The 12,271-nt window shown below is 39.9% G+C and overlaps 1 protein-coding gene across 4 annotated transcripts; it reads left to right on the plus strand.

Annotated features, from left to right (window-relative positions):
- The first annotated feature begins 154 nt into the window (after positions 1 to 154).
- Positions 155 to 12,238, plus strand: zgc:163098 (uncharacterized protein LOC100037380 homolog). Of its 4 annotated transcripts, none has more exons than XM_047606840.1 (24): positions 155 to 408; positions 2,551 to 2,635; positions 2,786 to 2,897; positions 3,360 to 3,469; positions 3,579 to 3,646; positions 3,726 to 3,865; positions 3,954 to 4,018; positions 4,101 to 4,266; positions 4,377 to 4,576; positions 5,170 to 5,213; positions 6,693 to 6,797; positions 6,884 to 6,950; positions 7,093 to 7,262; positions 7,347 to 7,509; positions 7,616 to 7,695; positions 7,791 to 7,878; positions 7,957 to 8,085; positions 8,180 to 8,354; positions 8,923 to 9,003; positions 9,088 to 9,151; positions 9,237 to 9,384; positions 9,691 to 9,801; positions 11,612 to 11,781; positions 11,870 to 12,238. In XM_047606840.1, exons 2-24 carry the CDS (start codon positions 2,558 to 2,560, stop codon positions 11,988 to 11,990), a joined length of 2,655 nt encoding a protein of 884 aa, XP_047462796.1. In that variant the 5' UTR covers positions 155 to 408; positions 2,551 to 2,557; the 3' UTR covers positions 11,991 to 12,238. The 4 variants fall into 4 exon arrangements, with proteins under 4 accessions (XP_047462796.1, XP_047462793.1, XP_047462792.1 ...); XM_047606837.1 differs by having other exon boundaries at positions 156 to 383; positions 9,234 to 9,384; XM_047606836.1 differs by having other exon boundaries at positions 157 to 408; positions 9,234 to 9,384.
- The last annotated feature ends 33 nt before the right edge of the window (positions 12,239 to 12,271 follow it).

Here is a 12,271-nt window from a genome sequence, read left to right on the forward strand (position 1 = left end):
TATTCAATAGAAAAGTGATTCTATTCCCCTTTGTCGTCATTAAATTAAAGTCTTTAGCAGGCTGCCTATTTTTAACACCAAAACACAATAAAAATCCGAACGTGTGCTCAGTTTGAAGCAAGCCCTCCTGCTAATACAGTCCCATGGGAAAGAAGCAGACTAATTGTTGCAGATGAAGAAGTTGTCTTTCCTTAAGGGAGTCGGGTTTCCATCATCTACAGTGAATCTGTCCATGCAAGAGCAGCACAGAGAGAGACGGGTCCATTAAACAACGAGCGGTCGGATCGAGCAGGCGTCACAGAGCTGCAGCTGCGCTCGGATTCATATCACCTAAACAGCTAGCAAGCTGTGATAGACAACAGCCTCCGGCCGCAACTAAAATGGTGAAGCAATAGCAAAACACACACTGTAAGTTACAGTCTTGGCTAAGGTATGGAGCTATGTGCATGCAGTGCGGCTCGATAATTTCCTGCGCGTTGCTTTGTGGCGTCACTGAGGAACAAAACACCGTCGGGTTAGCTAGCGAAGAGAACCAGCAGACGGTAACGGTTACGGCAGGTGTCAGTGTCGGAATATGCTTGCAATTTTACGGGTAGTTGACGGAGAAATACCAGCTGTATACAAAGGTTAAGGCTGGCTTAGCTTACAGCTTCTCTGGAGTTCAACGGTCGGTAGCTAAGCTAAGCTAATGTTAGCAAAGGGATAGCTTACATTTAATGCAGGCCCTTTTTAATGTTTGCGTTGCATTTTGATTAAAGCTACTTGCGCGTGGTAGGGGACATTGTGATATTTGTTGACTGATGTTGGCATGTTTCGGTTGCAGCATGTCGTGCAGTTTATCTTGGCTGCAACTAGCTCATCAGGGTTGTTACCATCCCAAGTGTCCACCCCCCTGACTGCAGGTTGCAGTAGTTAGCAGTGGCTGGAAGCAATCAGTAGCTGTGGATCTACACTATATTGCCAAAAGTATTCGCCCACCTGCCTTTCCAGGCATATGAATTTATGTCTCATCCCATTCCTAATCCATAGGGTTTAATATGATGTCAGCTCATCCTTTGCAGCAATAATAGCTTCAACTCCATCCCCAAGCTGTTCCCATAAAGTTGGAAGCCTGGAATTGTCCAAAATGTCATGGTATGCTGAAAGCATTCAGAGTTTCTTTCACTGGAACTAAGGGGCCAAGCCCAGCTCCTGAAAAACAACCCCACACCATAATGCCCCCTCCACCAAACATGGCACAGCTTGGCACAGCGCAGTCAGACAAGGACTGTTCTCTTGGCAAAGGCAAAACCCAGATTGGTCCATCAGATTTGCATATGGAAGCATGATGCGTCACCCCACAGGTGGTGTGCTTTACACCACTGTATCAAATGCTTTGCATTGTACTTGGTGATGTTTGGGTTGGATGTAGCTGTTTGGCCATGAAACCCATTTCATGAAGCTCTCTACACACTGTTCTTGAGCTAATCTGAAGGCCACAGGAAGTTTGGAGGTCTGTAGCGATTGACTCTCCAGAAAGTTGGTGACCTCTGTGTACTATGCACCTCAGCATCCACTGACCCCACTCTGTCGTTTTATATGGCCTGCGACTTCCATCGCTTCCACCTTGTTATAAAACCACTGAGAGTTGACTGTGGAATATTTAGCAGCGAGGAAATTTCATGACTGGACTGGTGACCCATTCTTTCACCAATGTTGGTAGAAGCAGCCTAGGTGCTTGATTTTATACAATTGTGCGAATATTTTTGGCAATATAGTGCAGCTTTATGTTCAAGTTAATTTCCAATTTGCACTCTCTTCTGTATGTTCCTCTCACTAATTATTACACAGATGATGTAGAACACAGATGACTCAACCTTTTGATTTATGGTGTTTTGTCCTGCAGTGGTTTATTCTTATCCTCTTACCCTGAAAGTGATGTAGATTATGTGCCACATAAATCATGTCAGAGGTGCTGCAACACCAATGTGGTTTTAAAAAAACTCCTTGTATGTTTCTTTCAAACTACCAAGAAAAAGGTAGTTTAATTTAAGATCAGGTGTATCCTTATTGATCCTTCTTTACACACACATAAAGTGAGGAATCTCCACAAACCTATACAGCAGAAGAATCAGGCGTATACCAAATATGATAAAATTGGAAAAAACAAAAGTCTGCTTGTAGTCTACCTGGGCAATATCTGTGGTGGTTACAATACAAATATATCGAATAGACTTAGACATAGACAGACTTTAATGATCCACAAGGGAAATTGCTTGGTCATAGTAGCTTAATTGTTGCAAAAAGTAGAGCTGTTGTATGTGGGATAGAATAAGGAATAAAAGAAGTTCTGTAGCGTTCACTATGGGAGCGGAGCTGAGTCAGTCTGCTGGAGAATGAGCTCCTCTGTCCCTCTAGCTTTAATATTTATCTGTATACAGTGCAAATATGTGCATTTTCTCCTGTTAAGCAACTTTCCTGTGAATGTATGTATGTTTGAGAGTCACAAGCAAGTTTTGACTGTAAGATTTCCATCTTTTTTTCATTGATTATTGTTGTTGTGTTTTGCAGTTTGAGCATGGCTGACAAAAAGGGAAAACCAGTCACTTCAATCAAAACACTCTCAAAAAAAGAACAAGAGCAGCTCAAGAAAAAGGTTTAAGATATTGTGATATTATTTGCAATTTGAATGTATTTAAATATTTTTTGTTATGAGGAGGCAAGTTTTTTCTCCAGTACAATGACATACATCCATACATGTATGAAGGAATACAATTAAATCATACATGTGTGTGTGACATTCTAGGAGGAAGAAAAGGCAGCGGAGGTTTTTGAGGAGTTCTTGGCGTCTTTTGAGTCCAGTGAAAAAAGCGGAGTGAAAACCTTTGTCCGCGGTGGTATTGTGAATGCGACTAAAGGTGAACTTAAGGATTTTCTGTCAAGCATTATAACAAAAAGCAGCTGCATCACAATTCTTTTCCATACAACATAGTTTATATATTTTGGCCAGAAGCCAAATTATTATCAGTTCTATTATTATTATTAATGTTACACTGAACTATCTGGACTTTGTAAGAGAAATTGAAGTCCTTAGTGACTATTGAGCCAACATGGCATTGAAATAGTTCACCATTTAATTTTTTTCAGGGCCCACAGCATCTGAATGGTCTAGTAAGATTAATCAGCTGTGTGAGACTAGTAGTCAACAGTTCATTATCACTTTTAAATCAGTCTTAATTGCAAACAGCAGAAAGACAGGAAATTCTACAGAAAACTATTTAGATATCCTGGTAACATCAGTTTGCATGCTTGCAGAATATCATTATGAATGAGTAACGGTTTGGAAAATCAGTATTTGGGGATTATGCTGTTTTTTACAGAGGAGGAAGCAGAAGAAATCAAGAAAAGTAAGCTGTACCGCCCCCCTACCAAGTTTATCCCTGTATCCCAGCATGTCTCACCAGTATCATATGCTGAAAGCAAAAAGGCTGTAAGTTGGTAATCTTTTACAAAACTGACTTTTATACTTTTGTCATTTATGTGTTAATACACGTGTTATCAGTTGTAATAACCAAATTGTCGACCTCTTTGATGAACAGACATTTAAAAGAAAGGCAGATGAAAAGAAGAAGAGTAACCTCGAACTTTTCAAAGAAGAACTTAAGCTGTAAGTGTTTTAACAAATATGCCAGCTCTGTGCAAATTTTCGACATGTTTATGCCTGTTTTCATGTGTGAAAAATGCAGAATACAAGAAGAACGTGAGGAACGACATAAAAGAAAGAAAAATGACCCTGGTGGTGGTGGTGGAGGAGGAGGAGGTGGCGGAGGAGGAGGAGGAGGAGGTGGATTTGGAGATCTGGACCTACCATTATCAGGACGATCAAGTTAGAGCCTTCATTGTCACTTTTGTGTAAACATTTTTTTTCAAAGGTTTAGGGTGGATGTTAATGACAATTTTGTTTCATCCTACAGTATTATATGATGACCTAACAGCGCCAACCACCACCAACCTCTACATTAACTGCATTAGCCCAAAGGTAAAGGAGCAGGCTGACTTTGATTGGCTCAGCCGGGTGCTTATCCACATCTCTCACTTATTATATTTGCACTGCCTTTTAGATGAATGAGGAGATGCTCTGCAAAGAGTTTTGTAAGTACGGCCCCCTGGCCAGTGTGAAAATTATGTGGCCCCGAACAGATGAGGAGCGCTGCAGGACCTCAAATAGAGCCTTTGTGGCTTTCATGACGCGGAAAGATGCAGAGAGAGCACTGGCCGCACTCGATGGTAAGGCAGAATCTTGAAAATAGTTTCTCTAGAAGTATTAAAACATTCGTTCTAACTATACAGATGTTTACCACTCTGAATATGACAGTGGAATGTGTTTTGTATTGTAGGTAAAGTGATTATGGGTTTTGAAATGAAGCTAGGATGGGGCAAGCCAGCTCGCATTCCACCTCAGCCTCTCTACACACCGATGGGGGTGAGGGCCACGCCACCGCCCCCCTCTGGCCTGCCTTTCAATGCTCAGCCAAGGGATCGCTTCCGCAATGACTTCACCAAGCCGCTGGGTGTGGGCAAAGCAGAGTTTGACAAGGTAAAATTCTATCTCCACATTTTGACTGGGATATTGGTGTGAAAATTAAGGAAATGCTGCTGAAACACACTTTCCTAAAATTGTATTGGTCACAGAAGATATCAGCCAAATACACAAACTCAAATGTGCTCATTAGACCTTTTTTTTAAATGTTGATTTTAAATGCTACAAAATTCTGGTAGACCAAGCCCAAGACTAAGAAACAAAGTTGTAACTTTCACCAGTCATTTCCAAAAAAGAAAAAAAAATAGAATTATCTTATTATTATGTTTCCTATTTGTTCACCTGGTTAACTGATCACCTGTCCATGAAATGCCATATCACAGGATGCGGGCGTGTGGCAATACAAAGTGTCTGTAAATACAAATTTTTAATATAAGATTTTAGCTTTAAATGGTTTTACATAAAAGTGGTTTAGCTTGTACTGATGGTTTGACATTATTTGCTGGAATGCTGAAGCTGTGTCACCCTCTCCATTTCACTGACTCTGAATGCTATCGTCGTTTTCTATGCTGTATGTATCCTGCAGTGTTTCATCTGTACAAGTACTCACTTTTTAATATTTTCACTATTTGATTTGACTTCACAAACAGACTCTGTCCGATGCCGTAGTCAAAGTGGTTATCCCAACCAAAAGGTACACACACACTCCTTACTACGACTGACCAGCTATTATAACACAAGTGTTACAGGACAAAGGCTGTGGTGCACTGTAATTGTGTCCGTACATATTCTTTGAGGCAGGAAGTACCAGGCCTAAATGCACTTGATCTATACACGCGCTTACTGCCCAGTGTCTTTATCTTTATCCAATCGTTGGATGCTGGCGGACATTTTGACATCTGCAACTTTTAGGTGTCAGATTTCCATTTAGCAAATAGACTTTTGTATCTCCCTGTTGTAGTTTGCTCCTAATATTCATCTTGTTACTCAGGCAGTGTTATTGTGAAAAGTGTATAGCAGTAGTTTGAAAACACCTGTTGGTTTTTATTTCATAACATCTTTGAGCTCTGGGTTTCCCATGGGTTGGCTGAGACACTGCAGAGCGATACAGCTAGAAGGCAGATGGATCTAATATTAACCCTTGTTGGATGATGAAAAGAGTACTATAGATTCACACTAGTGCCATCAATCAAACAGGTACCACCTCAGGTCAGAGGAGCTACTAATATGAAAGCGTATCTGTGTGGTAGATCTGACACAACATTGCATGAACTTACTTTACATTAATGATTGAGTTCAAACAGTTTTAAAGGCGAAAGCCCCAATCCACAAATGCACAGCAAATATTTCTTCTTAAATTGTCACACAGTGCTGACTTGAATTTGTGGTCCTTTGGAAACAGACATTCTGTGACCATTGCATCAAAGGTAAATGTCCTCAATTTGGGAACGTTATAATTGAAACACAAATGTTTAGGTTGTTTAAATTATGCCACATGTTTTTATTAAGAAGGTCCTTCATGGCCACTTATTTTTCATGTTTGGTACATTGACTGTTTATTAAAGACAGATATAGCCCCAGTGACATTGGTTTGTGGACTATTATTCTAGAAGCCTCAAGAGGTTCGGCATTTGTTTGTCACTATCTTGTGTTTGTTTTTTCACTTAATTTTACTTAGTTATTTTACTTATTTTTAATTCTGTAATTCATATATTTCGACGAGAAGGAGGAGATGGGGCGGACATACAAAGTAATCTTCTCTTTAATCTTCTCAACAACAAAATATCTTAAACTTTGGATTGGGGCTTTCAGTTTTAAAGCATTCATGGGTAGATATTGTGGTTTACGTGATTTCTTTTACCCCTTTCATGGGCACAGTGACCCAGTAACATTAAAATATGCACACACATGGTTCCACGTAGAAGGCAGTGACTAAGCAGTGTTGGAATGTCGCACAGGCTGCTGTACCATAAGATTCAACATTTTGAAAATTGCGAGTGACATGAAATGTCATTGTCAGGGTCAACTACCCTCAATCTGGCAGCCGGCTACATTCAGTTTGACATCATATTTCTTGGGCCACTAGTTCTCTGTAAAGAGGTACTGGAGATCTCATACTGTAACTGAGTTTTGAAGTAAACCCCAACCCTGATGCACCTTTTCTTCCCTACAGGAATCTATTATGCCTTATTCACAGGATGGTAGAGTTTGTGGTGCGTGAAGGTCCAGTCTTTGAAGCTATAATAATGAACAAAGAGAAGAACAATCCAGATTACAGGTAGGCATGCTGAACCTGGTCATATGTTTGTTTAAGTGACCTTAATGAGAAAGGAGAAAAATCTAATTCACTCAATATTGTCTCAGGTTCCTTTTTGACAACAAAAGCCAAGACCATGTGTACTATCGTTGGAAACTGTTTTCCATTCTCCAGGTACGTGTCCTGAAAACTATTCAGTATAAATCGCTCATATTATGGCGATTATGGCGATTGAAATACTATTTCCAAATAAATGGTTGTGCTGCAGTAGTTGAAATATAAGTTTATATGTGCCTGGTCTACATCCATACCACAGGGAGAGTCACCGACAGAGTGGAGAACATCAGATTTTCGTATGTTCCGAGGAGGCTCATTATGGAGACCCCCTGTTTTAAACATCTACTCTCATAGAGGGGAAGAGAGTGCAGAGGCAGTGGAGGATGTTTCCCCAGAGGAGGAGGTGAAGAAAGGGCAGCTCAGAGCAGAGTAAGTCTAACTGGCAGACATAGTGATGTTTATGCTTGTTACTTTACTTGCACTGATTGTTATGTTTGTGTACACACCATTCAGACACAGACAGAGACTGGAAACCCTGCTCAAAGAGCTGACGCCAAGCAGAGAAGATGTTGCCAATGCCATGCTATTCTGTCTTGACCGAGCAGATGCAGCAGAGGAAGTAGTGGGACACATAACTGACTCCTTTTCCTTGCTTCAGACGCCCCTTCAGAAGAAGGCTAGTTTCCTTCCTTATGTCTTTAGAGTCATTTTGTGTAACTCTGAATATATTAACTACTATCAAATTAAGTATGCACTCACATTCTTTGTTCCTGATCCCGCAGATTGCTAGATTATATCTCGTGTCGGACATCTTGCATAATTCATGTGCCAAAGTAGCTGGTGCATCTTATTATCGTAAATAGTAAGAGACTTTTTCTCAATTCAGCTTTAAGACATTAATTGTACAATACCACAGTCGTCTCCATCTGGCAGTTTTTAAGTGTTTCTGTTTTTCAGTTTTGAAACGAAGCTGACGCAGATATTTGGAGACCTTAATGCAGCACATAAAAACATACAAGCCAGGCTGCAGGCGGAGCAGTTTAAGGTATTCACACTACTCATTAGCCTCACTCGAGGACATTTACAAAAATAAAACTCATATTTTCATGTCCTGTTTCCACAGCAAAAGGTCATGAGTTGTTTTAGGGCATGGGAAGACTGGGCCATATATCCTGAGCCTTATCTGATCCACCTTCAAAATATTTTTCTGGGTTTCGCCAAAAAGGGAGAGGAGCTGACAGAAACAGCAGAAGTGAGTCAAGTATTTATCTCCTTATAAAAGTACTGCTTAATTGTAACTGGACATGAATGACTGTAAAGATGTGCATTTATGTGTCTCCTTGTAGGAAGTCCCTTGTGATCTTGATGGTGCACCTATAGATGGGTTACCTATGGACAGAGCTCCTGTGGACGACCTAGATGGCTGTCCTATAGGCTGGGACCCTCTGGATGGAGTCCCAGTTGATGACATAGACGGTGTTCCCTTAGGAGCTGCCATTGATGACATCGATGGCATGCCCTGTGAGTCTGCCACGCATTAAATACACATCTTTCAGCCACAAGCGCAATTCCATGTCCTCTTTTTTAATCATCTGCCCAACTGATGTGTCTCACATCAATACTCTGATTCACTGTCTTGAGCTCAGGCTGCACTCACGTCCCCCTGGGAACAGTGTATGCAATGCAGGGTTCCTGTGCAGTGTGGAATAACGTTTATGATTTAAGGCTATGCCCTTATTCTCTGTTCTGAGCTGAGACACTATGATGATTAAATTATTGAACGGTGTGGAATCAATTTTCAGTTCGTATCTACAAAATTGACTGAAAATATATCTATTATTTAGTTAACACTTAATTCAAGTACGGGTAGCTCTGTAACAAATATGTAAGATCTACAATCTTCTAGTAATTAATAGGCAACATAATAGTTTACATAGTCAGAATGTAACACATGTTACATATGGGTTGTATTAAAAATAATTTATTTTACATGTCTATTATGATTTGAAAAATCTGGAGACATCTGAAAAATGAGGTGTCCAAAAGCTTCTCGTTGATGACCTGACTAGGCTGCTTCTTTTTTCCATAGTGGATGAAAGCAGTGCTCCACACTCCAGAGTGCCTTTGTCTAAGTGGGAGACGACTGGAGACAGTGGGACTTCTTCTCAAGGTAAGACAAACCAAAACTTTCCAGGACACATTGTCGTCACCAGCCTGCCCCCTGTGATCCTACTTACTGTTCTCTCTCTTTCAGCCAAGACTGAGTCTAAGTGGGACACAGTGGCGGAGCATGATAGTGAAGATGAAGTTAATGTTAGGTAAAGCCTCTGTGGTTAACAATAATACAGGGTACACTGAAATGATACTGAAAGTTGCAGCTCTCCTCTCTCCTGGCCACAGCAGCAACTCTCGGGATGGAGACGAGGACTCTGAAAGTGACAGTAGCGCTGATTCCTGCGGTTTGACGAACTATGACAGTGCAGTTTTCCAGAGCTCACTCAGAAGTTTTCAAATGTCTGAGAGCAAAAGGAAGAGGTTGAGAGAGCTGGAGGCAAGTGGACATTTGTCAAAGACACTTTAATGAAGCGAGATTTGTTTAGAGCAGTGTTTGCTTTTACAGAAACACTGCAGTTGTTGAGCTGCGGCGCAGCCCATCATGTTCCAAGCCAACAATATATACCATTTCATTTAGGAGGAGGGAGGGAGATTCTAACGTAATTTAATTTTCTTGAGATTTATTTTAATTTATCACCGGCAGGAATACAATCTTAGTATTTCTAGTACGTTAATTTTCTCACTTGACTTGTGCTATCGACTTCAGATTATAGGTAATTAAAAATGTCTGTTTGTAACACAGGTAAAGGTTATGAAGTTCCAAGACGAACTAGAATCTGGCAAAAAGCAGAAGAAATCTGGAGTGAGCATACAACAGCAAGTGGAACAATACAGAAACAAACTGCTACAGAAGGTGAGTTAATGGACAGCTTCTGCTAGTGTAGCTCCTAGTTTATATTGCAAGCTTTATTTGACCCTTGGGAAGAATAATAGGTTTCCCTTCGTCTTTCCAACAGTGAATTATTCTGTTGCTACTACTGTTTTGTAGTAAGTGATCCTCTAAGGCAAAACTGCAGCTGTCGTTGATGCATACTAACTAGGGATGAGCGAGTACAGCATTATCTGTATCTGTATCTGTATCTGTTAACCATACGAATTATCTGTATCTGTATCTGTACTCGGAGTGGGTGGGATTTAACCCGGAAGTGGGTTGGGTTTTGTTGAAATGGGCGGGGATTTTACTGGTACGTTATTTTAAGCATGCAATTGATATACGTTGATCAGAAATTGTGGTTTTGATCATGATAGCAAACCAACTATTTAAATAAGTTTTGCAACAATGAATACAACACATGCTGTTGCATTTATTCAATTTATTATATGTAATTTTGATAAATTTCATATAACAATATATTAACATTTATATTTATACATTATATATATATATTATACATTATTATTATATATATATATATATATATACATATATATATACACATATATATATATACATATATATATATACATATATATATATACATATACATATATACATATACATACATATATATATACATATATATATATACATATATACATATATATATATATATTATTTGATTTATTTGATTTATTTTTTATCCACACCAGGTGTGTGTGCGTGCGCCTATCACAGAACGCAGACACGGTCATATAACCAATGAGGATTTTCATTCAATCTGAGCACAGATATTGACTCATATTACTCGTATAATACTTGTACTCGGCAAAAGTGCTCGATCCGTACCGGATACTCGTTTCAGCCGAGTATCCAGCTCAACTCTTATACTAACATCCAATTAATCATAAGAAAACAGGACAAAAGGTGCCAAGTGCTTGATTTTAATGAGATCAGTGGTGCTGCTGCTCTAGCACTGTCAGATTCAAAGGTGCGCCATCTACAGGGAGAGAAAGTGTTACTGCAGGTTTTTCTTTGGCAGTCTGTGTTATTAAACATCTAACATCTAACAACTTGCTGTAGCATATTTCTACTTAAAACTGAAGTAAAAGAACCTACTTTAGGTGTCATTATGTGTTTATACCTCAGAGATTTAACTTTATTCAAAAGAATAGCAAGGTTTGCTAGGCTTGACAAATTCCATCTATCCATCATCTATTACAGTTTACCCTTGGAGGTTCACAGTTGGCTTGAGCTGTTAGTTGGCAAAGGGCGGGATACACTCTGGACAGGTCCCCAGTCTATCACAAGGTTAACACAAAGAGACAATTTACTACTCACATCAGCATCTACTTTCAAAGCCAGCCCAACTTCCCATGCCCAAGACCCTTTTTGCATTGGAAAGTTGGTTGGGAATTGATTGTGCTCTGTCAAGAATCTGCCAGGCCAGTCAAAATATGTGGGTAGGATTTATGCAGTGATGGACAGAACTACACACACCATGGAGCTAAATTTGTTTACAAAAAAACTGTAGGACTATCTAGCTGCAACCTGATGTGTTTTTTTTCTGTATTGGTTGAAATTCAAATGATGTTACCAGACTCGTACTCTGATAAGAACTGTGTGGCTATGCAGGCTAGAAAAGAATCTGTAAAGCTCCTTTTAGATGGAAGTTACAGGTGTTCTGTGTTCCTGTCTGGGTGTGAAAAGGGGGCATCAGTTTAGCATGTGTTGAGCAAACAGAACTCTCCATCTCACTTCAAAGATGTTTTACTTTGTTATGTAGGAGTTTGAAAAAGATGAAGAAAAGAATGAGAAGCCAACATCAAAGGGCAAAGACAGGTCAAAAGATATCAGGAAGAACAAGGAAAGGAGTAAAAGAAATGAAGATGGGGACCGAAGACGGAGTAGTCCTGGAGAACATACCCGAAAATCAAGGAGCATCTCTCCTTTAAAGCAAGTGCCACGAGGCTTTTGGTACCAACACATTGATCCTAATATATTTGAAGCCAATACGTTAACGTGTTTTCTATTAATTTAACAGGAATAAATCTCCTAAATGGTCTAAGCGCTCCCGATCACCATCTCCACACCAGAAGACAAGCAAATCCAGGTCCCGGTCACCACATCGCTCCCACAGGAAGTCAAAAAAGAGCAAACACTGACTCTCATCATGCTTTACTGTGCTGTATCAGCCTGCCAGTGTCAATGAGTAACCCAACGCTCTCCTGCAGTGCTGACCAACATGTCTGTTCTCTTGGCCCCAACTTCAACTATCCACACCAGATTCAGCACTCTTTTGTACAATGAAGATTGAAAACTGTAACTAATTCTATATATTTTTGTTTCATGTTTGTTTTTAAGACAATAACCAGATAAGTTCTGACACTAAATAAATCACTGTTGTTGATGAGTGTGTGTGGACATGATTGGCAACAACTTCGAC

This window comes from Mugil cephalus, chromosome 15, assembly GCF_022458985.1.
Source record: "Mugil cephalus isolate CIBA_MC_2020 chromosome 15, CIBA_Mcephalus_1.1, whole genome shotgun sequence".
NCBI lineage: Eukaryota > Metazoa > Chordata > Actinopteri > Mugiliformes > Mugilidae > Mugil > Mugil cephalus.